Here is a 20,690-nt window from a genome sequence, read left to right on the forward strand (position 1 = left end):
CCCGCCGGATCCCCGCCGGATCCCCGCCGGATCCCCGCCGGATCCCCGCCGGATCCCCGCCGGATCCCCGCCGGATCCCCGCCGGATCCCCGCCGGATCCCCGCCGGAGCTGGATCCCCCCGGGAGCGGGGCTGGGATTCTCCCGGGATATCTCCAGGAGTTGCTCCTCTACAGGCAGGGCTAGGATCCTCTCAGGATCAGGGCTGGAATCCTCTGGGATTAGGACTGGGATCTCCTGACATTAGGGCTGGGATCCAGCTGGTTCTGGATCCTCACAGAAGAAGGGCTGAGATCTCGTCAGATCAGGGCTGGGATCAGGGCTGGGATCTCCCCAGAATCAGGGCTGGGAACCCCCAGGATCCCCCCGCCCATCAGGCCACAGGGCAGGAGGGGGCTCAGGGGCACCATTCCCCCCACCAGAGTGCTCTGAACTGGGGCTCTGCATCCCTTTGGGATAGGGATAGGGATAGGGATGGGTACAGGGATGGGGATCAATCCCACAGCCGAATGAGAAGACAGAGGCACCAGCACGGGTGTATTTGGTCGGGCAGGATCCACCTGCCCTCTCGATCGCGACGGAGCTGTACAACACCCAGACCCCCCGCCCACCTCCCCGCGGGACAGGCACAGCCCCCGGCACAGCGGGGAAACAATATTAACAGCAAAGGCGGGGGGTGGGGATGGGGGGGAGGAGACCCCCTCAGCCGAAAGGACCCTTGACGTTCTTGGGCTGGAAGAGGGGCTGCTCCATGGGCACTCCCAAGCACTCTGCCGGGCTGCAGTGCCCCGTCTTGCCCGGCTGCCCCGTGGCACCCGGGGGGCCAGGGATGCCGGGGATCCCCTGCTGCCCTACAGGCCCCGGGGGACCCATCTTCCCGTAGCCTGGTGGCCCTTGGGGACCTGGAAGAGATGGAGAGAGAAGGAGGGAGGTGGCAGCAAGCCCCAGCGTGGGGCTGGTGACAAGGCAGAGGGAGGGAGCTCACCTGGGGGGCCCGGGGGCCCGGTATCCCCCATCATCCCCACGCCTTTCTCTCCTTTTTCTCCTTTGGCTCCCGGCTCACCTGGAGGAGAGGTGGGGGGAGAGGGGTGAGACCTCGGCAGAATCCCGACATCCCCATCCCTCAGGGACACCGGGAATGCTCCCGAGGAGCAGCACTTACCCCTCATACCCGGCACTCCCTGCCGCCCCTCTCTCCCAATTTGTCCCGGCATTCCCGGAGAGCCGGGGGGGCCCGGCCGGCCGGGCAGCCCATCCTTCCCGGGGGGACCGGGTCTCCCAGGGGATGCCACCATCTCCACGGGGAAGTGCAGGCGGGAGGTGTAGTATGCCATCCGCTCTGCGGGGACACGCGGCAACGCTCAGCACCGGGGGGGGGGGCACGGAGATGCCCCCACCCCCCATCCCATCCCCGTTACCATCAAACATCTTGTTCAGCTCCTGCCTTATGAACCTCTTGATCTCGTCGTAATTTACCAAATCTCCCTGGGAGGGAGGGGACAAAGGAGGGGATATCGCCATCGGGCCCTGCAGGGGCTGGGGGAGGAGGGGGTCCCTCTGCACGACCTCCCTCTCCTTACCATCATCCCCGGGGGGCCCGGCAGTCCGGGGCTGCCCGCCGGTCCCGGTGAGCCGGGGGGACCCCTCTCTCCCGCGGGCCCCCGCGGCCCCACCAGACCCATGGATCCGCTTTTCCCAGGTCCCCCGGGCATTCCAGCTCTGCCCTTCTCCCCGGGGTAGCCCCTCTCGCCAGGGGATCCAGCTTCACCCTGTGGGGACACCGAGAAATGGGGTTCAGCCCTGGCACCCCCGGAATGGGGATATGGGACCCGGGGTTGGGGGGGGGAGGGCAGGACCGGGATCCCACCCCATCCTCACCTTCTGTCCGGCCGGTCCCGCGGTACCGGGTTTTCCTGGGGGGCCCTGGGGAGACACAGAGGAGGGGGTGACAGGGATGTCCCCTACATTGGCACCTTGGGGACACTGTGGCCAGGCCAGAAGGACATCATGGTCTGGTTCTGGGTCCTGCCGGGCTGGGAAGGTGCAGATCACACTCTCGTACCTCTTTCCCGACGGGTCCCTCGGATCCCTGCTCCCCCTGTGGAATCAAACAGGGACACAGTGAGGTAGTGACCTCAAAGTCCCCGCTGCAGTGGGGTGCAGGGGGCTGGGACACCCCTCACACACACACCCCCTGCACTCACCGGAGGTCCCGGGTGTCCGGGGGGTCCTGGCTCTCCTGGCATTCCCGGCAGACCTCGCTCCCCCGCCGAGCCCCGCTCACCCTTCAGCCCCTGCGGGGGGGAGGAGGAGGAGGAGGGAGCCGGCAGCATCGGAGTCAGAGGAGGATGAGGAACCCTGAACCCACCCTCTGAGGCATCACCCCCGGCCCCATCTGAGCCCCCACCTCACACAACGGGGGCTGTGATGGGGCAGGGTCTGTCCCCAGGAACTACTCACCACTCCGGTGAGCCCAGCAGGACCCGGCTGCCCCGGGCTGCCCGGGGGGCCCTGGGAGGCAGAAACAGAGGGGGGGTTGTCAGCTGGAGGTGGGGTTGTCAGCTGGAGGGGGGGGTCATGGCAATGCCCCCACTCCCTGTGCTGCAGGGAGGCCATGGGCAGATTTTTGGGGCAGGTCCAACTTACAATGAGCCCTGGGGGTCCCTGGCGGCCTTGGGGTCCCATGGGTCCAGGGTCACCCTAGAGAAGGTAGTGTGATGAGGGGGGGCACGGGGACCACCCCCCTCAGGGCTCCATTGCCCATCCACCCCCTTGATCACCTCTGCTCCTGGCCGGCCTGTGCTCCCTGGGGGGCCAGGTTTGCCACAGTCACCCTAAAAGGAGGAAGGGACATTGTGGGCTGCTTAGCACCAAGGTCCCTCAAGCTGTCACTGCTGAGTGTCCCCTGTGCCACCGTCACCCACCTTTGGCCCTGGCAGACCTGGGTGTCCCGTCTTCCCCTTGAAGCCCTAGAGGGAGAAAAAAGCTGGGTGGGGGTCCCAGCTCCCACAAGCAGACTGAGGCACCAGGGACCCCCACCCACCCCCTTGGGCTCAGTGTCACCAAAAGCCCATGGTGGGACAGTCCCGGGCAAGGGGACACTGGATCCTGGTAGCAGGGACAGGCCAGGAGCCAACAGCCAGGGAAGGGTGACAAGGAAGGCTGTCACTCACCGGAGGACCCATCATCCCTGGAGGTCCAGGTGGGCCAGGGTCTCCCTAGGGAGAAAGAGAGAGGTTAGGGGTGTCCTGGGGGGGTGGTTGCCCCCTGGCAGCACCTGGGAGCCCCCCAGAGCCTCACCCGCAGCCCTGGCTTTCCATCCTTGCCATCCAATCCTTCCAAGCCAGCAGGACCCTGTGGGGACAAGGAGGAGGTGTCAGAGGGTGGCTTGAACCAAGGGGCTCTGGGGGTCCCTGACCCTCTGGGGGTCCCCAGGGAGCAGGTCCAGCCAGTAGTGCCCCACAGGAGCACCATGACACGGGTAGTCCTGTCCCCTCTGTCCTCAGGGGTGGCTTGGGGGGGGTCTTACTTGGATGCCTGGAGGTCCGGGGGGTCCGGGGGGCCCTGGCATCCCTGGGGGGCCACGCATGCCCTCGCTGCCCTGCAAGAGCCACAGGAGGTGACAGGAGCAGCAGGGGCTGTGCCACCCCTTGGCCACCCTGCAGAGCAGGGACCAAACCTGTCCCCCAGCCTGAGGGTGCCACCACACAGCCATGTCCCACAGGCACCCACCTTCTCAGCCATGGGTCCAGGTGGTCCAGCAGGACCAACCTTCCCTGGGAAGCCAGGGGGTCCCTAAAGAGAAGAGGGGTGTTAAGTGAGGGGGGGGAACACAGTGGGAGAGCTCAGCCCCACACAGCCCATCAGTGCTGGGCTGTCCTCCGTGCTCTGTCCCACAGACATCCCCATGTTCTCCTGGGACATATCCCCAGCTCCACAGGGATGTGGGGACATGGGGACAGAGTTTCCTCTCCCACTGTGCTCCTCACAGCCCCGGGGGGATGCACTCACCGGTGGTCCTGGGAAGCCAGGCTGGCCCTGGAAACCCTGAGGAGAGAGAAGAGCTGAGCCGGACCCCAATGGCCACATCCCGCCCAGAGGGGGTCCCGGGCATCCTCATCCCCCCAGGGACACTCACCTGGTCCCCCTTCTCACCAGCACTGCCTGGGAGCCCACGCTCACCCCTCGGCCCCTGCAGAGAATGAGGGTGAGAGGGGTGGGGAGCACATTGCTGCCCCCACAGCAACCCCCTCCCCAGACCCCCCAGGGAGCCCATTAGGGTGGGTGGGCACCTACCACTGGCCCAATAGGACCGGGAGGGCCGTCCAAGCCAGGGGGTCCCTGGGAAAGGGAGAGACAGAGTCAGATGGATGCAACTGGAAGGAGCCTGGTGCCTGGGGGGAGGAGGGCACCTGGGAGAGCCCCCAGCCCCTCTGCCCCTGGATCACTGCCATGAGAGACTCACCAGTTCCCCCTTCTCCCCGGGGGGGCCCATGTAGCCTCGTTCACCTTTGATGCCCTGGGGAAGGAAAGAGATGAAGGTCTCACGAAAGACAAGGAAGGAGCTGGGATGTGGGGCACAGGCAGGAGGTGGGGGACAGATGATGGGGCATGGGGAAGGACAGGGCAGGGATGGATGGAGTGAACAGGCAGGCAATGGATTGGGGACCAGGAATGTGTGGGACAGGGGAGAGAACACAGGGATGAGCCCTGCAGGGACTCAGAGCTTGGTGTCCCCTGACTGCTCCTCCCCAGCAGCACAAGGGGCCCAGCAAACACCAGGGAGGGACATGGGGACACCCGGGGTGGTGGGGAGCTGGCATGGGCTGTCTGGTTCCCCAGGATACTCACAGGAAGGCCGGGAGGACCGGTGGCACCGGGGTAGCCAGGCTGTCCTGGAGGTCCCTGTGCAGGAGGGCGATGCTGAGCCACATGCAGAGCCCCAGCCAGGAGCTCAAAGCCCTCAGGGCACCCGTGTGTCCCTGTCCCCTCCTCCCACACCACTCACCGGCTCCCCTTTGGCTCCAGCAAGCCCAGCAGGGCCACGTTCCCCCTGGAGACCCTTCGGAAGGGAGAAGAGAGGAGCTGCAGGAGGTGTCCTGCACCTCTGCCCGGGGCTGTGCCTGCCTGGCACCACGGCCGGGCAGAGTGCAGGGACTGGGGACACTGGTACAGCCCTTGGGGTCTGTCACCACCAGCACGTGCAGATCCCAGCCTGCCCAGCACCTGCAGGCACCGGGGGGGACCCGTTCAGCCCTCGGCTGGGCCCCCTCCACCCAGGTACTGTCACACCTGGGTCACTGCCGCCTGTGCCCCCAGTGCCGTGGAAAGCTGAGCCCGGGTTGGGGTGCCCACCTCCTGGCACCCCAGCCACTGCCCAGAACACACTTCAGCCCAGCCAGGTGACACGGGTGACAGCCAGGAGACCCTGGGCTCTGTGTCACAGGATGGCTGGGGTGGGTTAGTGGGGTGACGTGGTGCCGAGGCTGGACAGGACACACAGAGCAACGACCCACACAGACCCACACAGACTGTGGTGTTATGGTGACATTAGTGGATGAGGGGACAGGAACAGGACATGGCTGACATGGGAGGGCAGGATACTCCAGGAATCACCAGCACAGCCCCACCACTGCCTGGTGCTAGGAGGGGGCAGGAGGATGAAGATGAGGATGAGGATGAAGATGAAGATGAGGATCAAGATGGAGGTGGAGGCTGGCTGACCCCAGAGGACTGGGGACCAGGGTGGAGGAAGATGAGCCCAGGCTGCACAGGGGGGGTCCTCCTGACCCCCATGAGGGGAGTTCCCAGGGCCAGCATCCGGGTGCCATCTGGAGCACCCAACATACCCCATGGGATGTGATGAGCTGCAGGCACCAAATGAGGTCAAGAGGTCCCTAAGACACCAAGAGGGGTCAAGCTGTGCCAGCCCCAGGGCTACGGTCACCCTGGTACACCCGGGTCCCATGGTGGTGAAGGTTCCCAAAACCAGGCACCAGGGACAGCAAGTGCCAGCACCAGGTCCCTGAGCTCAGGGAAATAATTCCTGAACCTGCAGACCCCGGGTCCCCTGAGACCCCTTGCATGGGGATGGAATGGGATGATGGAGATGGGGTGGAAGGGGAGGGGGCAGCTGGGCTGTGGCTGCTCCCAGGGGACACAGGGACAGGGGACACAGCCAAACCAAGCGGCAGCAACAGAGGGCACAGAGCGGAGCCGTGCTGGGTCCTTACGGGCAGTCCGGGTGCGCCGGGCGTTCCAGGAAAGCCTGGAGGGCCCTGAGGGGAGAAACAGGGAGGTCACAGACTGGAAACAGCTCCTGGGAGCCCGGGCTGAGCCTGTGGGACACTGCAGGATGCTCGGGCAGGAGCTGGCTCGGCTGAGCTCCTGCTCCATCTCCGGGCTGGCAGCCTCTTTGCCTCCACCTCCAGGCTCTGCAGGAGCGCTGCACCTCCGCCTCGCCACTACCCCGGCCCTCAGCCCATCACCGCGGCCACGGGGCGGAGCGCCCGACCCTTTGGTGATTTGCAGCGGGGGGGCTCAAAGCCCTCCAGGAACATCACACGATGCCCACAGTCATCCCCCGCCCCTGTCAGGGCTACTTACGATGGGTCCAGGTGGCCCCGGGGGTCCCCGCAGTCCTGGTAAACCCTGGGGAAAGGCGGCTGTCAGGGGGCACTGGGGGAGGACACGGGGGGACGACGGGGGCCTGGCCCCGCTCCAGCTCCGAGGGGCTCTGAGAGGGCAGCCACAGCCCCCGCAGCCGCTGGGTGGGGGGCATAGCAGAGGGGAGCACCCACCTGCTCTCCCCTCTCCCCCGGGATGCCTGGCAGTCCAGGATGTCCAGCACAATCCGTGTCAGGGTTGTCACCCTACAGGGAGTGGGGACACCTCAGGAGCTGGGTTTGGCTCTACCCATGGCTGAGCCCCCCCAGACAACCCCCAAAACGAAGGGGAAGGGGGGGGGGGGGCAGTGCCGGGTCCTGCCCCGGGGGGACCATCCCGCAGCATCCTGAGGACCCACCAGGGAGGCAGCTCAGCCCCAGGGGCAGGGGAGGGTGCTGGGTTCACTCACCCGAGCCTCCTCTGCTCTCGGCAGCTGAGCAAAGCACTAGGAAAAAAAAAATAAAAAAAAAAGAAAGAAAAAAAAAGAAAAAAGAAAAAACCCAAACAAACAAACAAACCCCACAAAAAAACCCCACAGGAGTCAGCAGGGGTGCCCTGTAGGGATCCAGTGGAGGAGCCGTAGGGCACAGAGCCTGGCACCCCACACTCCTCGGGTGCTCAGCACCCCTGCTTCAGCCTGCACCAGTCCCTGCTCAAGATAAACCGGTTACCCTCCCAGGGACCCCACTGGGACAGGGGGGAGCTGGGTGCAGGAGCCTCCCAGGTGCCCACCCCCGCCAGCTGCTGCATGGGGTGCTGGAGCATCTCTGCACCTCACCCCAACACCCACCAGGATCGGGGGGGGTTGGGCACTGGAATTCCCACCCAGAGGTGGGCAAATACTCACCTGGGCACAGCTCTCACTGCCGGGGGCACCCGGCATGCCCCCATCCCCCTTCTCCCCTTCCACAGTGCTGGGAGGAGCAAAGGCTGCCTGCAGCTGGGCACAGTCCCCGCAGAGGGTCTGGGGGGAGATGGGGGCCAGTTAGGGGCATTCCGAGGGGTTTGGGGTCCCCTGGGCATGAAGGAGCACCGTCCCCTGGCTCTCACCCTCAGCACCTCGATGTTCCTCTCGGCCATGACGCTCAGCGGGCCCTGGAAGAGATGCAGGAGGGGAGGGAATGGGAGGAGAGAGGATGGGAGGGGACTGACCCCGTCCCCAGGGGAGCAGGATGGGTATCACAGGGAAGCTGCCACGGGCACAGTGACACCTACCAGGTCCCCAGCCGGTCCGGGCAGTCCCGGTAAGCCATTGTGTCCTGGCATCCCCTAAAGCCGAGGAGAAAGGTGGAATATTTCAACTCTGCCCCAAAAGCTGAGCAGAATGGATCCCTGATCACCCATCTGCCATCACTCACCTGGCGACCCGGGGCACCGGGGGGGCCGGGGGGGCCGGGGTCTCCTGGGGGACCCTGCAAGACCCCAAAACACAAGGGGAGAGAGGCAGGGGGTGAGGTGGTGGTGGGTGGGGGGCTGGTGGGTGAAAGGCAGTGGGGGCAGCACCCACCTGAGGGCCGGGCTGTGGCTGCCAGGACATCCCAGTCCAGAGTCCTGGGGCTCCCTGGAGTCAAGAGAGGGGGAAGAACATTCAAGGGGGGGCAAAGCAGAGCTGGGAGGTGTCTGGGGAGGTCGTGGTGCTTACCGGCATCCCGGCATAGCTGGGGTCCTGGCGAGGGCTGGGTGGGCAGAGACATTCCCCGGGGTCTCCCTGTGGAGAGAGGAGGTGAGGGCAGGGAGGGGGGTAGAGAGGGGGGCAGGGAGGGGGCAAGGGGCACATCTTGACCATTACCCCAACTCACCTTCTCTCCCTGGGCACCCTTCTCCCCCTGTGAGGAGCAAAGCCAGAGATGTGTTAGCAGGCACATGCCCCGTGCCCCCCCACCCACAGCCCCCCACCCACACCCCTCATACGTACCGGCTGCCCGCTGGACCCGGGGAGCCCCCGTGGCCCTTCGGGGCCCTGTGAGGAAGAGGAGGGTGAGGAAGCTCAGCTGCAGGCTCAGCCCCTGGCAATGGGGGCTTTTTAGCCCACGCTGAGGGGCTGGGGGCAGGTGGTGATGACTGTCCCAGGACTTACAGGTGGCCCCGTGATGCTGGTCCCTGGTGGCCCAGGAGGTCCCACATCACCTTTGGGTCCCGGAGATCCCTGCAGAGGAAGGACAGCAGTGGGAAAGGCAAGGGGGGGAGGGAGGTCTGGGGGATGCTCTCTTACCTTGGCACCTTTCTCTGTCGCTATCCCTGGGGGTCCCTGGGGTCCAGGGGGGCCCTGGCGATAGGACAGGGTGTTACCTCCCCCAGCCAGTCCGCGGGCTACTCAGCAAACCATGGTGGCAGCACTGTGACCAGGGCCCCACTGCCACTGTCCACAATGGGGGGGCTGATGCTGCACGATCCCCCCCTGCCTGCAGGAATTGGGGTGGGGGGGGAGAGGCAGCTCCACCTCCAGAGGATGAGCAGCCCCAACCCCTACACTTACAGGTATCCCAGGGGGTCCGGTGCTTCCAGGCTCTCCCTGGGGAAAATGGGAGTGTGTGAGAGCCAGCAGAGCCACTGGCACGATTTGTCGTGACATGTCACGACATAGCAGCACATGGGCACCCCACACACCCACCTGGGGTCCCGGACGGCCGATCCCCGGTGGTCCCGGCTCACCCTAAGGACACAGAGGGGCAGTGAATAACCCCGAGACCCCCGTGCCCACCCCTCCGTGCCCAGACCCCCCCAGCCCCACTCACCTGCAGCCCCTTCAGCCCCACGGGGCCCTGGACCCCCGGCAGTCCCGGCTTCCCCTAAAACACAGCAGGGTCAGCCCCGGGGAGGGGCCACGATGCCCGCAGGCAACCAGCCGGGGAGGGGCCACTCACGGGTCTGCCCGGCTGGCCAACGCCGGGGGGGCCCTGGTCCCCTTTGGCCCCGGGTTTTCCTGGGATGCCAGCCGCGTCCAAGAAGTCACCATGCGGACTGGGAATGGGCTCACAGGCGTCTCCCTGCAGAGGAGGGAGCAGGGGAGGGGAGGTGGGGATGGGTGACACGGTGGTGATGGGATGCAGGTCCCCACACCAGGGTGAGGGTCTCACCTTCTCCCCTTTGGGACCAGCTGGGCCCCTGATGCCAGGCTCCCCCGACAGCCCCGGGACACCAACCATGCCCGGGGTGCCCGGGTCCCCAGGGCTGCCTGTGTCCCCCTGGCAAAAAGAGGGGACAAGGGTGGCATGGGGCAGGGGGCACACAGAACTCCCCTAGCCCCAAATCCTTGTGGGGCGGGGGGAGATGTTTACAGCTCCTGTGCCACCACCACCAGAGCCCCTCTCACCTTCTGTCCCTTCTGACCAGTGTCACCAGGTCTGCCCTGGGGGAACAGAGGAAGGGGTCAGGCCAGGGCACCCCCAAAAGGGGCACAGCCAGCAGAGGGGGTACTCACTGCTCTGCCCGGGGGTCCTCCTGGGCCCCTCTCCCCTGGTGGTCCTGGCACAGCCAGCACTGTTGCTGCCCCTTCGAGGGCCTGTGGCACAGGGAGGCACTGCCCACATGGCTCACCCTGAGGAGGGGACATCCCAGTGGCTTTGGGGACTGGAGCACTGCAGGGGGTGAGCTTGCAGCCCCCCCTGCTCTCCCCATCTCAGGGCTGTCCCATGCAATGAATTGCATGGGTCTCAGCTGGGGAGGTTCCATGGATGGGGCAGAGAGAGGGGGCCCCCAGGGGGATCCCCAACTCACCTTCTCTCCTTTGAGGCCCTGCATGCCTGCATTGCCCTTGTGTCCTGGGGTTCCCTGCGTGGAAAAGCCACAGCAGAGATGAGACTGTGACCCCCAGCTCTTACCCCCCTGGACTCCCCCCTGAGCCCCTCAGAGCCCCACTCACCGGTCTGCCCACAGGTCCCTCCTGGCCACCATCCCCCTGCAAGACATCAGGGTCAGGAGCTGAGGCTTCCCCAACCCCGTAATCGGGGTGGGCAGAAAGAGGGGAGTGGGAGTTGGGGGGTCACTCACCTTCTCACCCTTGATGCCAGCCAGTGAGGGGAGCCCCACTTCACCCTGCTGAACACCCCGAGGGGTTACACACACAGAACCTGCAGCCTCCCCAGCCTGGGGAGGGGGCTCAGCCCCATGTACTCACCGGCCATGCTGGTTCAGCCCCGAGCCCCCTGGTGGGACCCCGCAGCACCGCAGCAAGGACCTGGGGGTCACAGGCCAGGCAGGAGTCCCCCTGCAAGGGTGGGGGGAGGATACAGCTCAGGGGGGGCTCCAGGGAGGGCTGCCCACCGAGCGGGGTGGTGGGACAGGGGAGAGACACTCACCTTCTCCCCTTTCATGCCCTGGATGCCAGGATCTCCCTGGGAAGGAAATGCAGGAGCTGGGATGGGTGCTGCCCACCTCCACTGGGGACAAGCAAGCCCACCCCTTGGCCCTGTGTCACCTACCCTGTCCCCTTTGGGTCCCACGGGGCCGGGGGTGTCCTGGGGAGGGGGAGACAAAGAGGGAGTGTTAGGGATGAGATGAGACCCTGCTCTGCCCCCTGCCAGCCCCTGGGGTTCACACTCACCGAGACCCCATCCCTGCCGGGTGCTCCGGGTGCTCCCCTGGCTCCTGGTTTGCCAGGCAGCCCAATGGCACCAGGTGTCCCCTCGGAGATGGTGGGACACACCTCACACGGCTCACCCTGCCCATGGGGACAGTGACACATGGGGCTGGGGGGTCCTGGGGGTGGCCCCCGAGGTGCCCCCAGCCCAGGGGAGGGCCCGTGCTGGCAGGAGCTGCCATGCCCGTGGCACAGCCCCACACCAGCCCCCTGCCTCTGCACCCACCTTGTCTCCTTTGGGCCCCAGGACACCGGGAGGTCCCTGCAGGAGGAAGACATCCCATGGGGCTGCTTCAGGACAAGGTTTGCCCTGGCAGTGCCCCCCAGCACCCCACAACCTCTGCCACCACCACTGTGGCACAGGATGGTCCCAGCCCTGAAGGAGGAATCCAGCTCTTCCAGCCCCCTTCATGTGCCTGGGCATGGATCCCAGCACCACTCCGGATCCCACCATGGCTCCAGCCAAGTAGTCCCATCCTCCAGCCAAGGAACCCATCCCTGACCCCGAGCTTTGGCTGCTCTCTACTCACGGGTGTCCCAGGCGATCCGACGGGTCCAGGAGCTCCTGAACTGCCCTGGAGCCAGAGACAGGAGAGCCTGAGCCCAGCAAAGGAGTAAACCATGGCCCTTCTGCCCCCCAAACCAGACCCAGGGCCACCCAGCTGAGTGGTACCATAAGCCAGCGCTGACCCAGCTCTGGTTCTGACCAGGGATCCCCAGCACAACCCACCACACCAGGATGAAGTAGGATGGGGGGCATCCAGGAACCCTTTCCCCTAAACTCACCTTTTCTCCTTTTGGACCTGGGGGACCACCAGGGTCACCCTGAAAAGGGAGAGAAGATGGTGTTAGCCCTGCAGGAGTGCTCTGTCCCCATCACGGAGCTGTGGGGGGCACCTTGCTCCCCTCATGTTGATGGCCACCCTGGCACAGCCCCGCAGCATGGGGGTCCTTACCGGCTTCCCTGGAAAGCCAATCCCTGGAGTTCCTGGCTTCCCTGGGGGTCCTGGCTCACCGGCCAGCCCCTCGGGTCCCACGAGGCCAGGGTCACCCTGGAATCCAAGGCAGGGGTGGTCAGCAGCAGCACTGCCACCAGGGGCTCCAGCTCCCACCCACTCACCCCAAAACCCCCACCTACCTTCTGGCCCTTGGGACCCACCACACAAATCTCTCCAGGGCGGCCCTGCCAGGAGGGGAGAGGATATGAAGGCTCTGCACATGCACAGCACCCAGGCGGGGTGGTCACAGATGGCCCCGGGGATGCCCCAGGGATGCCCAGGGGATGTCCCAGTACCACCCAGTACTACTCACATCACGCCCTGGGCGCCCTGGCTTGCCCTGCAGTCCCCCGTCACCCTTCTCACCCTTCTGGCCCTGTGGGACAGATGGATGTCACACACACTGGTCTCCCACACTGGCCAGGGTGGCACCAGCAGGTCCTAAAACCTCTGCAGCCACTCTGGAACCCACTGGGTGGCTGTCCCTGCTGCAATGCTGGGACCAGTGGGTGGGCTGGGCTTACCTTCTGCCCATCAGCACCGGATGGTCCTGGGACCCCCTGTGTGAGAACAGCAGGGGAAGGTGGGTGCCCATGGGTGGGCTTGCAAAGGTGCCCATGGGTGGGCTCGCACAGGGCTCCAGTCCTCCTGCTTGCACCAGTGCCCCTTTTATCCCACCCCCAACCCCTGAGCCATCTTCTCTGGGCTGGACCCCGAAATCCACACGAGATGTGGGGGGTGGGCAGCACTGGTGGGTGCCCCACAGCCCCACTGCTCAGCATCACTTACCTCCTCTCCACGCTCTCCCTTCTCACCCCGTGGCCCCTCAGCACACTGTGGAGGGGGGAGAGGGGTGAGCCTGGGGGGTGGGAGAGCTGGGGCTGGGGGTAGGTGGGGGTAGGGTGGGGGTCTCACCTGCATGGGACCACCAGGATGGGTGCGCACGCAGTCAGCGCCCTGCGGGAGGAGGGAGGGGGCTCAGGGGCTCTGTCTGAGCTGGGGGGGGGGGAGGACAGGAGCCCTCCCAGGGGCAGTGGGACTCCCAGGGCAGGGGGTCCCTGCTGGGGACACTCACTCGGTCACCTTTCTCCCCCTTGCCACCAGTAGTGCCTGGCAGCCCACGCTCGCCCTTCCCACCCTGCAAGAGAAGGGATGTGCAGGTGACAAGATGGGGTGGGGATGTCCCCATGTCCATGCCTGCACCCACAGCTGCTGGGCAGGGATGCTTCAGGCACAGCTGAGGATCTGTGTGGCCACATCCTTGAGAAGCTGGGGTCTGTGTGTCCTGGGGGTGACAAACCTACCTTTAGACCTGGGGGACCAAGTGTGACCTGAGGAGAGAGGAGAGAGAGGTGTCCCCCAGCACCCTGAGCCCCCAAATGGCAGCAGGAGAGAGCCCCCTCCCCACTGTGGTCCCCATCCTCCATCACCATGTCCCCAAGTGGCACCCATGAAGCATTTGAGGTCCCAAACATCCACCATCCCCCTGCCATCAGCCCCACACCTCCAGCCAGAGGTTGCCATAGGGATGGGGCCACATCTGGAAGGGATCAGACACCTTTCCTGCACCCAGATGTTGCCAGGTCCCAGGCCAGGAGGAGCTGGGGGCTGGTGGTGATGGCAGAGCAGTAGGGTCAGGGTCCCCATCTCACAGCCCAGCCCCGTGGCACACTCACGTTTCCTGAGGCCATCTGCGGCAAGCAGGGAGGGCACTGGAAAAGACAGGGATGGGGGCTGGAACCAGCAATGTGCACCACCCACAACCCTACAGCACCCACTGTCCAGCTCTCCTGAGCACCCCAAACCCATACGGATTACTCAGTAGTTTTATGGATTTGCCTGGGGGGACGGGGGACAACTGGCCACCACCAACTGGCTGCCACCATCTGGGTGGTGGTCACTTGGCAGTGGCACATTGGCAGTGGTCAGTTGTCCTAGACCCCAGCCAAATGCTCCAATGTGTTCCCATGGGGTTCCTGCTCCTCAGCCCCACACCTCACCCATGTCATTGCAGGGAACTGACAGGGGCAGAGAGCAGGCATGTCCATAGCCCTAACTCCCAGACTATGCCACGGCACCCATGGGATGCACCCTGGGGATCCTCATCAGGATCCCACAACCAGGTCACAACAGCCCTAGGGGTGGACAGGACCACAGAGGGATGGGATATGGACGATGCTGGGGATGCATTCCAGCTCCAGCAGTTCTCTGGAGACACTCAAGGGGAAAAAAGAGGCCCTTGGCCACGTCTGGGATTGCTCCAGCACTGGCGCAGAGTTAAGTGGGGCCTCGATTCCTGCTCAGGGGAGCAGAGCAGATGCTTTCGCAGCTCTGGCAGAGCAGAAAGTTCCTGAATGTGACAGGGAAAGACCCAGCCTGCAGCAGGGATGGGTCCCAACACAGCACCAACACCTGAACCAGGAAGGAAAGCGGAGCGGGGTGTGCCAGGATGATTGCAGTGGGGCTGGGACACCCTTTCCCACCTCCCCTCACCTTCTCCCCATGATCTCCCTTTGAATTGGTCTTCCCTGAGGTCCTCACTGGCTCCTGTGGAGAGAGCAGAGCACCCATGTGTGATACCTACCACCCACCCCCCTGGGTGACACCTCCCCACGCACCCCCGGGTGATCCTGCCTGGGGCACCCATGGGTGACACCTTCCTGTGACACCCACAGGGCCTGAGCTCCAGGGTGGAGGGTGAAGCATTGTGGTGGGGCTGCAGGACCCCTCCTCATCCCTTGCTTCCTGCCTGCTTCTCCCTCTCTCCTTTCCTCCTTCCCTCCCTCCCTCTTCTCCTTGCCCCGAGCAGTGGAAAATATGAGACAGGGCTTTTCCAGGGGAGGAACCAACCCTTGGCAGCACTCAGCATCACAGAGGACGGGCTGTGAGGGGGCTGGGGGGTCTCACCGTGCCCAGTGGCTCCTCCAGGCAGAAGCAGCGGGTGTAGACCCGTCCCTCGGGCTGGGGGGAGAGCTCGATGAGGTTACTGCTCTGCAGCAGCTCTGCTTGCCGACGGGTCTTGGGTGCTTCCACCTGGCACTGCTGGGAGATGGGGATGGATCGGGGGGGAGCTCTCAGCCCAGCCCTGCCCAAGCACCCAGAGTGATTCAGGAGAGGGATTCATCCTGCACGGTGCCCTGTGCTGGCCACAGAGACATCGGGTGACATCTCAGCACTGGTGAAGAGCTGACACGATGAGCAGGAGGTGACACACGGGGTAGGTCTGGCCAAGAGGTCTGCCCCTCACCGTGCCTCAGTTTCCCTCTTGGGAAATCCCTGACCGTGCAGAGCAATGCCAGAGCTCAGCCAGGACTTGATGGATTATGGGGGTTTGGGGAGGGGACTCACCCCACTGGCCGAGATCTCACAGCACCCCTCCTGCCTGGCCAGCTCGGCGTCACAGTAGATCTGAGCTTGCTGGATGTCAAACTGCAGCAGGAAAGGGGCGGGGGGGGGTCAGGGAGGGACCCCCCCACCCCAGGGGGAGCATAACCCACACCCCACAGGGCCTCACCCGTATTGGGGTGCCCCGCACAGCATCCAGCCCCAGGAAGGCATTGCCCTCGGGGGACAGCGCCCGCCGGGCTGCCAGCGGCTTGGAGGAGATGGAGGAGCAGTCGAGGTGTATGGAGACAGCGCTGCTCTGCACGGACACCGCCACCTTGTGCCACCTCCCGTCGAACAGGGACCCCACCGCCTTCCCCGCGAAGACGGCGCTGACGAACGCGGCCCCCGGAGCCCTGGCCTGGAACTCCAGACTCTTCTCGGGGCCGTGCACAGCCAGGGAGAGCTGGACGGAGAGGGGACACGGTGCTTGGGGACAACTCCCGACTGTCCCCTGTGCCACCGGTGTGTCCCACCACCCGGGGGCCATACCTGGGGGTAACCCTGCCGGTCGGTGACCTGGAAGAGGTACCAGTGCTCCCCGGTGCTGTTCTTCTTCAGCAGCAAAGTGAGGATGAGGGTGAAGGTGGGGGGCAGCCCCCGGGGGAACACCTGCCTGCAGGGATGAGCATCAGGGGTGACCCTGCACTGAGCTCCACGGCACCCCCAGCCCCATCCCCCTGGCACCGGAAGCCACCAGGACATGGCACAGCCACTTGGCCCCATTCCCACCCCCCATCTCCACCGTGCACCCCAAACGCAGCCCCCTCGGGGTGAATACAGCATGGGGCCACATACTTATCACCAGGGTATGGAATTTTGTCCTCTGACAGCCAGGACACACATCCCTGACCCCACACTCTGCATGGGACAGATGCTTCTGTGCAGGAGGGGGCAGGGACAACCATGGTGCCCACCCCCCACCAACAGCCTGCCCCCCCCGATGTGGTGGGAAGGAGGAGAGCAGTTCCCCAGTGGGACAGTGCCCAGCTTGCCCACAGCCCACTCAGCCTCTGGAAATATTTGCTTGAGGCTCAGTTCTACCATGTCAGGGATTTTCCAAACCACCACGCTGGAGCTGGACCAAGGCACAGGAGTCAAGCCAGACCTAGTGGTCCACTCCACTCTTGGAAGGGCATGGAGATGTCCTTGTGGGGCACTGAGGAGCAGGGCTAGGGCAGAGGGGCACCCATGGGTGCTCACCTGGGGCTAGCAACCCGGCTGCTGGGGCTACCCCCGTGCTGAGCATTCCCCAGGGCTGTCTCTGTGCTGCCACAGGCACCCAGCCAAGAGCAACACCAGCCTGGAGCATCCGTCATCTCCAAGCCATCTGAGGACTTGGCTGCCGAGGTCAGGAGCCAAGGCTGAGTCTCCTTCATCCTTGGTAGAGCCCTGTACCAGGCAAAGCTGTGTGCCAGCCCCAGGGTGACGTGGGGACAGGCAGGCTGGAGAAGTCAGTCATGCAAACCACAGCAGCTTCCTCCAGGAACAGCTCCCAAGGATGTGGATGGACCTGCTCCCACCTCGCCACGCTGCAGCATCCCTGCCAGCCCTAACCCCAGAGCTCAGCTTCATCTCCTTCATGTGCAGGAGATGAGGAGATGACCCGACTCCACACACCTCCCCCAGCAGCCCCCATGGCCCTGGCAAAGTCATGGTGCCTACTCAGAGCTGGGCAGTGTTTGGAGCTCCTCTAGACTCTGGAGAGTGCCTGCCAAGTCAGGGACAGCAGCCACAGAGCCACCACAGAGCCCTGGTTGCATAAGGGTTGGCCACGACCCAGCTGAGACACTGCAGCCCAGGGTTGACTTTCTAGGAGGAAAAGTGGCTTGGGCTGCACCCCCAGCTCCTCTGCATCAGCCCCGAGTGCCACAAAGCTGCCTGGGCTCCCCTTGAATTAAGGGCAAAGCATAACGAGATTCACCCATGTTCCATCCTTAAAAGATTTGGGGATGGTGGCCAGCAAGGGCCCCCCAGTAGCCACCCTCACTCACTGTGTGGGCTGGACCAGTGGGACGGCTCCCAGCCGCAGCACCGCTGGCCCCCTGGGGTTCCTGATCTTCTTGATGGAGGAGATCTTCAGCAGGTCAAACCTTTTAATCAGGTTAAAACCTGCAGGAAAGAGAAGGGCGGGTGAGACCTGGGCCTGGGTGGCTGGGGATCTGCAGGCAGGGGGCAGAGCCCATCCCTTGGGTGTCGGAGCTGTGTGGGGTGCTTCTTGGTGGGGTGAGGGGCTTTCCTTACCTGTGATGTTCTCATACTTGTCCCCAACCAGATCCTCCTCCCAGAGCTGTGGGCACAGCTGCCCTGAAAGGCAAACAACGTGTCACCACGGTGTCACCACAGTGTCCTCAGGGGGGCTGGACAAGTGGGTCCTGTGGTGCTGCCAGGAGCTCGTCCCAGCCTCCCCCAGGATGATGGCTGAGCTGACCAGCAAACCCAGCTCCCATGGCAGCCAGCAGCCCACCAGGAGGGAAGCAGCAAGTTTAGAAGGGAGAAGGGTAAGCTCGGGGCTGTCCACGCCACCTCCCCCAGCAAGGTGAAACACTTTTCCCAGCTGCTGCATGTTTTGCCTCAAAACAGCCCCGTGCCTGGACTCTGCATCAGGAGACTTGGATGGGTGCCACGGACACCCAAGGTGGGGAGATGGCACCCAGAGCTGCCTGCTGTCCTTCCCAACCCATCATGGTGACATCCTCAGAGCTGGTGGCCCCAGAGGACAGGTGTGAGGGCCAGGGGACAGGGAGAGGGGCAGGAAATGCCGTGTCAGTCACAGGGACAGCTGGCACTATTTGCAGCTGGGCTGATGGATTATCACTTCAGCAGCATCAATCCACCTCCGCTGGATACTACCAGATGTTGGGAGGTGCGAGACAGAGGAGAAAACAAGGGGGTATTAAAGAAGGAATTTGTTTTGTCTCTGGAGCAGGGATGGCCCTTGGCGATTCCCTCGTCTCTTCCCCAGCCCTTATGAGAGCTGTAGCCCCCCTGTAGCCCCAGTGCCCACCTCCACCTTCACCCCAGTCTGGCACCACCACGCTGCTTCTCCCCCAGGCTGACCACTGGCTCAGCAGCAGTGCAGGGACGTGGCCTTTGTCCCCAGGACCCCCGGCATGGTGGCAGCAACTGGACCCAGTGCTGCCGGCACATGTCATGGGTGGGGGCAGAGCTCCCTCCTGCCGGCATTGAGATCATCCTCAGCAGGGCAGGGGGTGGAAGGCAAAAGCATAAATCACCCTGGGACTGATCTGCTCTGAAGCTTCCCCTGACCCTAGTGCTGCCCCTAAGGGAAACCCTCACCCCCCCAACCCTCATTCCTCTAGTGAAGGGCCTGAAAACAGCACAGTGGGTGCCGGTGCTGGCTGCAGGGTCCCTTCCAAATCCAGGCAGCTCCCGGGCCCCTCTCCCCCAGCCAAGCCGCCGCTCCACCCCCGCAATGACTGATGCAACCGCGGCTCTGCTGCCAGCAGCTCCTCCCCACCATCCGCCTGGAGCTCACCCCGACTCACAGCCCACCCCATCTGGGACCCTCACACAGGACCCCACAGCCAGGCACCCCTGCCCGGGACACCCATGGGCTCAGTCACCATCCTCTGTCCCCAGCCCTAAACCCTTCACCACCATTGGCTCGCACCATGGCCAAACCTCTTCCAACCTTGCAGCTGGAGGCCAAACCCTTCTCGGGAGCTCTGTGCATCCCCATCCCTGTCCGGAGTGCTCCTGGATCACCTACAGAGGGGCTCTCGCCAGGATCCGGCTGCCGGACAGCGCTGCCTTCCCTGCCAGCTGGCACCAGGCACCCCATGGACAGAGCACGGCCAACCCCGCTCCCTCCCGGAGCACAGCCTGGGATGTGGGGGTGATGACGGGGTGTCCCCAAGCTGTCTCCCCACAGCAGGGCCAGCTCAGCTCTCCCTGGCCCCCTGCCCACACGGGATGCTGAGCAGAGCCCTGAAGCCAGCACAGCCAAGGCTCTGCAGAGAGCCAATGTCTGCAGCCACCACCCCGGCCACCAGTGTGGTCCTGGCACGTGGGGACCTGGCATGGCTCAAGCCACCTCTGGCTTGAGATCCCTGGGTCTGACCCAGCCCTCCCCTCCCCAGCAGCAGGCAAGGAGGTGGCTTCCATACAAACCCCAACCCCGACTCCTGGTGCCTCTTACCTTCTGCTGGTGGCAGCTCCTTCCCCTCACAAGCACTGATGAGCCCCGTGAGCACCAGGGCCCAGAGACCCCTCATGGTGTCCACAGCAGCGCTCGGGGCCAAGGCAGCTGGCTGCAAGGGAGAGAGATGGGGCAGCAGTGGGGCAGGCAGGAGGTGGGCACTGGCTGTGCCCCCCAAGCTCACCCCCACAGGGACACTGTCACCACAGCCACCAGCAGAGTTGATTCTGACCCCCTCGGCTATGGCTTGGACAGATTTTTAGGGTCAGTGTGGCCCCTATGGACTGCTGGATCCTCTGTCTGCTCCACACCCCTCCCCAGCACCCCAGCATCACGGGTTCAGTCCCACGCCACCACCCGGATTTACTCCAGACATCCTCAGAGGTGGAGGTTGAGGCGTCCCGGAGCAGAAACGAGTGCTTCCTGCACAGGGACCCCCAGGAGGGTCTCATTCCCTCCCGTTTTACCTCCCGATCCCGTGCGGACTCTCAGGGTGGCCCAGGGCCCGCAGGTCACCCCGACCTGGCCTCCCTCCTGCCTGCTTCCTGCCACGAGGCAAGGCAGGGCTGCAGGCAGCCGGGGACGGGTGTCGTGACAGACCCGACATGCTGCGAGTACGGGACGTACATCCATCCCAGTGCCCTGCACCAGCGGCCCTGCCTCTGCCTCTGCCCTGCCTGCACTCAGCTCTGCCGGCCCCCGCCGGCCCCCGCCGGCCCCCCCCCCCCCCCCCCCCAGCTCCCCTCTGCCCGAACCTCCTAAATACCCCCCTGCTCCTCCCGCACCCACCCTGCCCCTCCGCTTCCCTTTCGCCTTTTCTACCCCCGCACCCTCCGCACCGGCGGGTCCCGCGGATCCGGGACGCCATCCCTGTCCCGCCCACTCCGGGGCGGTGATTAATAA

General features: G+C 64.7%; 1 protein-coding gene across 1 annotated transcript in view; it reads right to left on the reverse strand.

The window, feature by feature from the left end:
- Positions 1-521: 521 nt before the first annotated feature.
- COL16A1 (collagen type XVI alpha 1 chain) overlaps positions 522-20,690 on the reverse strand; it is a 20,646-nt gene continuing 477 nt past the window's right edge. The window contains exons 2-71 of the mRNA XM_071767657.1: positions 19,788-19,899; positions 17,870-17,932; positions 17,620-17,737; positions 16,118-16,241; positions 15,756-16,031; positions 15,590-15,670; positions 15,149-15,280; positions 14,735-14,788; positions 13,918-13,953; positions 13,546-13,572; positions 13,317-13,379; positions 13,157-13,198; positions 13,031-13,075; positions 12,766-12,801; positions 12,555-12,617; positions 12,382-12,426; positions 12,200-12,295; positions 12,030-12,068; positions 11,774-11,818; positions 11,470-11,505; positions 11,208-11,324; positions 11,086-11,121; positions 10,963-10,998; positions 10,782-10,871; positions 10,655-10,699; positions 10,527-10,562; positions 10,382-10,435; positions 10,086-10,202; positions 9,978-10,013; positions 9,742-9,849; positions 9,529-9,651; positions 9,400-9,453; positions 9,276-9,317; positions 9,141-9,176; positions 8,877-8,930; positions 8,742-8,810; positions 8,580-8,624; positions 8,464-8,490; positions 8,307-8,372; positions 8,172-8,225; positions 8,023-8,076; positions 7,880-7,933; positions 7,715-7,759; positions 7,512-7,628; positions 7,074-7,109; positions 6,799-6,870; positions 6,605-6,649; positions 6,232-6,276; positions 5,007-5,060; positions 4,850-4,903; positions 4,464-4,517; positions 4,295-4,339; positions 4,137-4,190; positions 4,010-4,045; positions 3,731-3,793; positions 3,528-3,599; positions 3,299-3,352; positions 3,172-3,216; positions 2,923-2,967; positions 2,779-2,832; positions 2,645-2,698; positions 2,459-2,509; positions 2,203-2,292; positions 2,061-2,096; positions 1,877-1,921; positions 1,579-1,767; positions 1,417-1,483; positions 1,161-1,337; positions 984-1,061; positions 522-900 (exon numbers count right to left, since the gene is read on the reverse strand). Coding sequence (XP_071623758.1) covers positions 701-900; positions 984-1,061; positions 1,161-1,337; positions 1,417-1,483; positions 1,579-1,767; positions 1,877-1,921; positions 2,061-2,096; positions 2,203-2,292; positions 2,459-2,509; positions 2,645-2,698; positions 2,779-2,832; positions 2,923-2,967; positions 3,172-3,216; positions 3,299-3,352; positions 3,528-3,599; positions 3,731-3,793; positions 4,010-4,045; positions 4,137-4,190; positions 4,295-4,339; positions 4,464-4,517; positions 4,850-4,903; positions 5,007-5,060; positions 6,232-6,276; positions 6,605-6,649; positions 6,799-6,870; positions 7,074-7,109; positions 7,512-7,628; positions 7,715-7,759; positions 7,880-7,933; positions 8,023-8,076; positions 8,172-8,225; positions 8,307-8,372; positions 8,464-8,490; positions 8,580-8,624; positions 8,742-8,810; positions 8,877-8,930; positions 9,141-9,176; positions 9,276-9,317; positions 9,400-9,453; positions 9,529-9,651; positions 9,742-9,849; positions 9,978-10,013; positions 10,086-10,202; positions 10,382-10,435; positions 10,527-10,562; positions 10,655-10,699; positions 10,782-10,871; positions 10,963-10,998; positions 11,086-11,121; positions 11,208-11,324; positions 11,470-11,505; positions 11,774-11,818; positions 12,030-12,068; positions 12,200-12,295; positions 12,382-12,426; positions 12,555-12,617; positions 12,766-12,801; positions 13,031-13,075; positions 13,157-13,198; positions 13,317-13,379; positions 13,546-13,572; positions 13,918-13,953; positions 14,735-14,788; positions 15,149-15,280; positions 15,590-15,670; positions 15,756-16,031; positions 16,118-16,241; positions 17,620-17,737; positions 17,870-17,932; positions 19,788-19,863 — 4,827 coding nt within the window. The 5' untranslated portion in view covers positions 19,864-19,899 and the 3' untranslated portion in view covers positions 522-700. The remainder of the gene's footprint in view (positions 901-983; positions 1,062-1,160; positions 1,338-1,416; positions 1,484-1,578; positions 1,768-1,876; positions 1,922-2,060; positions 2,097-2,202; positions 2,293-2,458; positions 2,510-2,644; positions 2,699-2,778; positions 2,833-2,922; positions 2,968-3,171; positions 3,217-3,298; positions 3,353-3,527; positions 3,600-3,730; positions 3,794-4,009; positions 4,046-4,136; positions 4,191-4,294; positions 4,340-4,463; positions 4,518-4,849; positions 4,904-5,006; positions 5,061-6,231; positions 6,277-6,604; positions 6,650-6,798; positions 6,871-7,073; positions 7,110-7,511; positions 7,629-7,714; positions 7,760-7,879; positions 7,934-8,022; positions 8,077-8,171; positions 8,226-8,306; positions 8,373-8,463; positions 8,491-8,579; positions 8,625-8,741; positions 8,811-8,876; positions 8,931-9,140; positions 9,177-9,275; positions 9,318-9,399; positions 9,454-9,528; positions 9,652-9,741; positions 9,850-9,977; positions 10,014-10,085; positions 10,203-10,381; positions 10,436-10,526; positions 10,563-10,654; positions 10,700-10,781; positions 10,872-10,962; positions 10,999-11,085; positions 11,122-11,207; positions 11,325-11,469; positions 11,506-11,773; positions 11,819-12,029; positions 12,069-12,199; positions 12,296-12,381; positions 12,427-12,554; positions 12,618-12,765; positions 12,802-13,030; positions 13,076-13,156; positions 13,199-13,316; positions 13,380-13,545; positions 13,573-13,917; positions 13,954-14,734; positions 14,789-15,148; positions 15,281-15,589; positions 15,671-15,755; positions 16,032-16,117; positions 16,242-17,619; positions 17,738-17,869; positions 17,933-19,787; positions 19,900-20,690) is intronic.

Source organism: Heliangelus exortis, chromosome 24, assembly GCF_036169615.1.
Source record: "Heliangelus exortis chromosome 24, bHelExo1.hap1, whole genome shotgun sequence".
NCBI lineage: Eukaryota > Metazoa > Chordata > Aves > Apodiformes > Trochilidae > Heliangelus > Heliangelus exortis.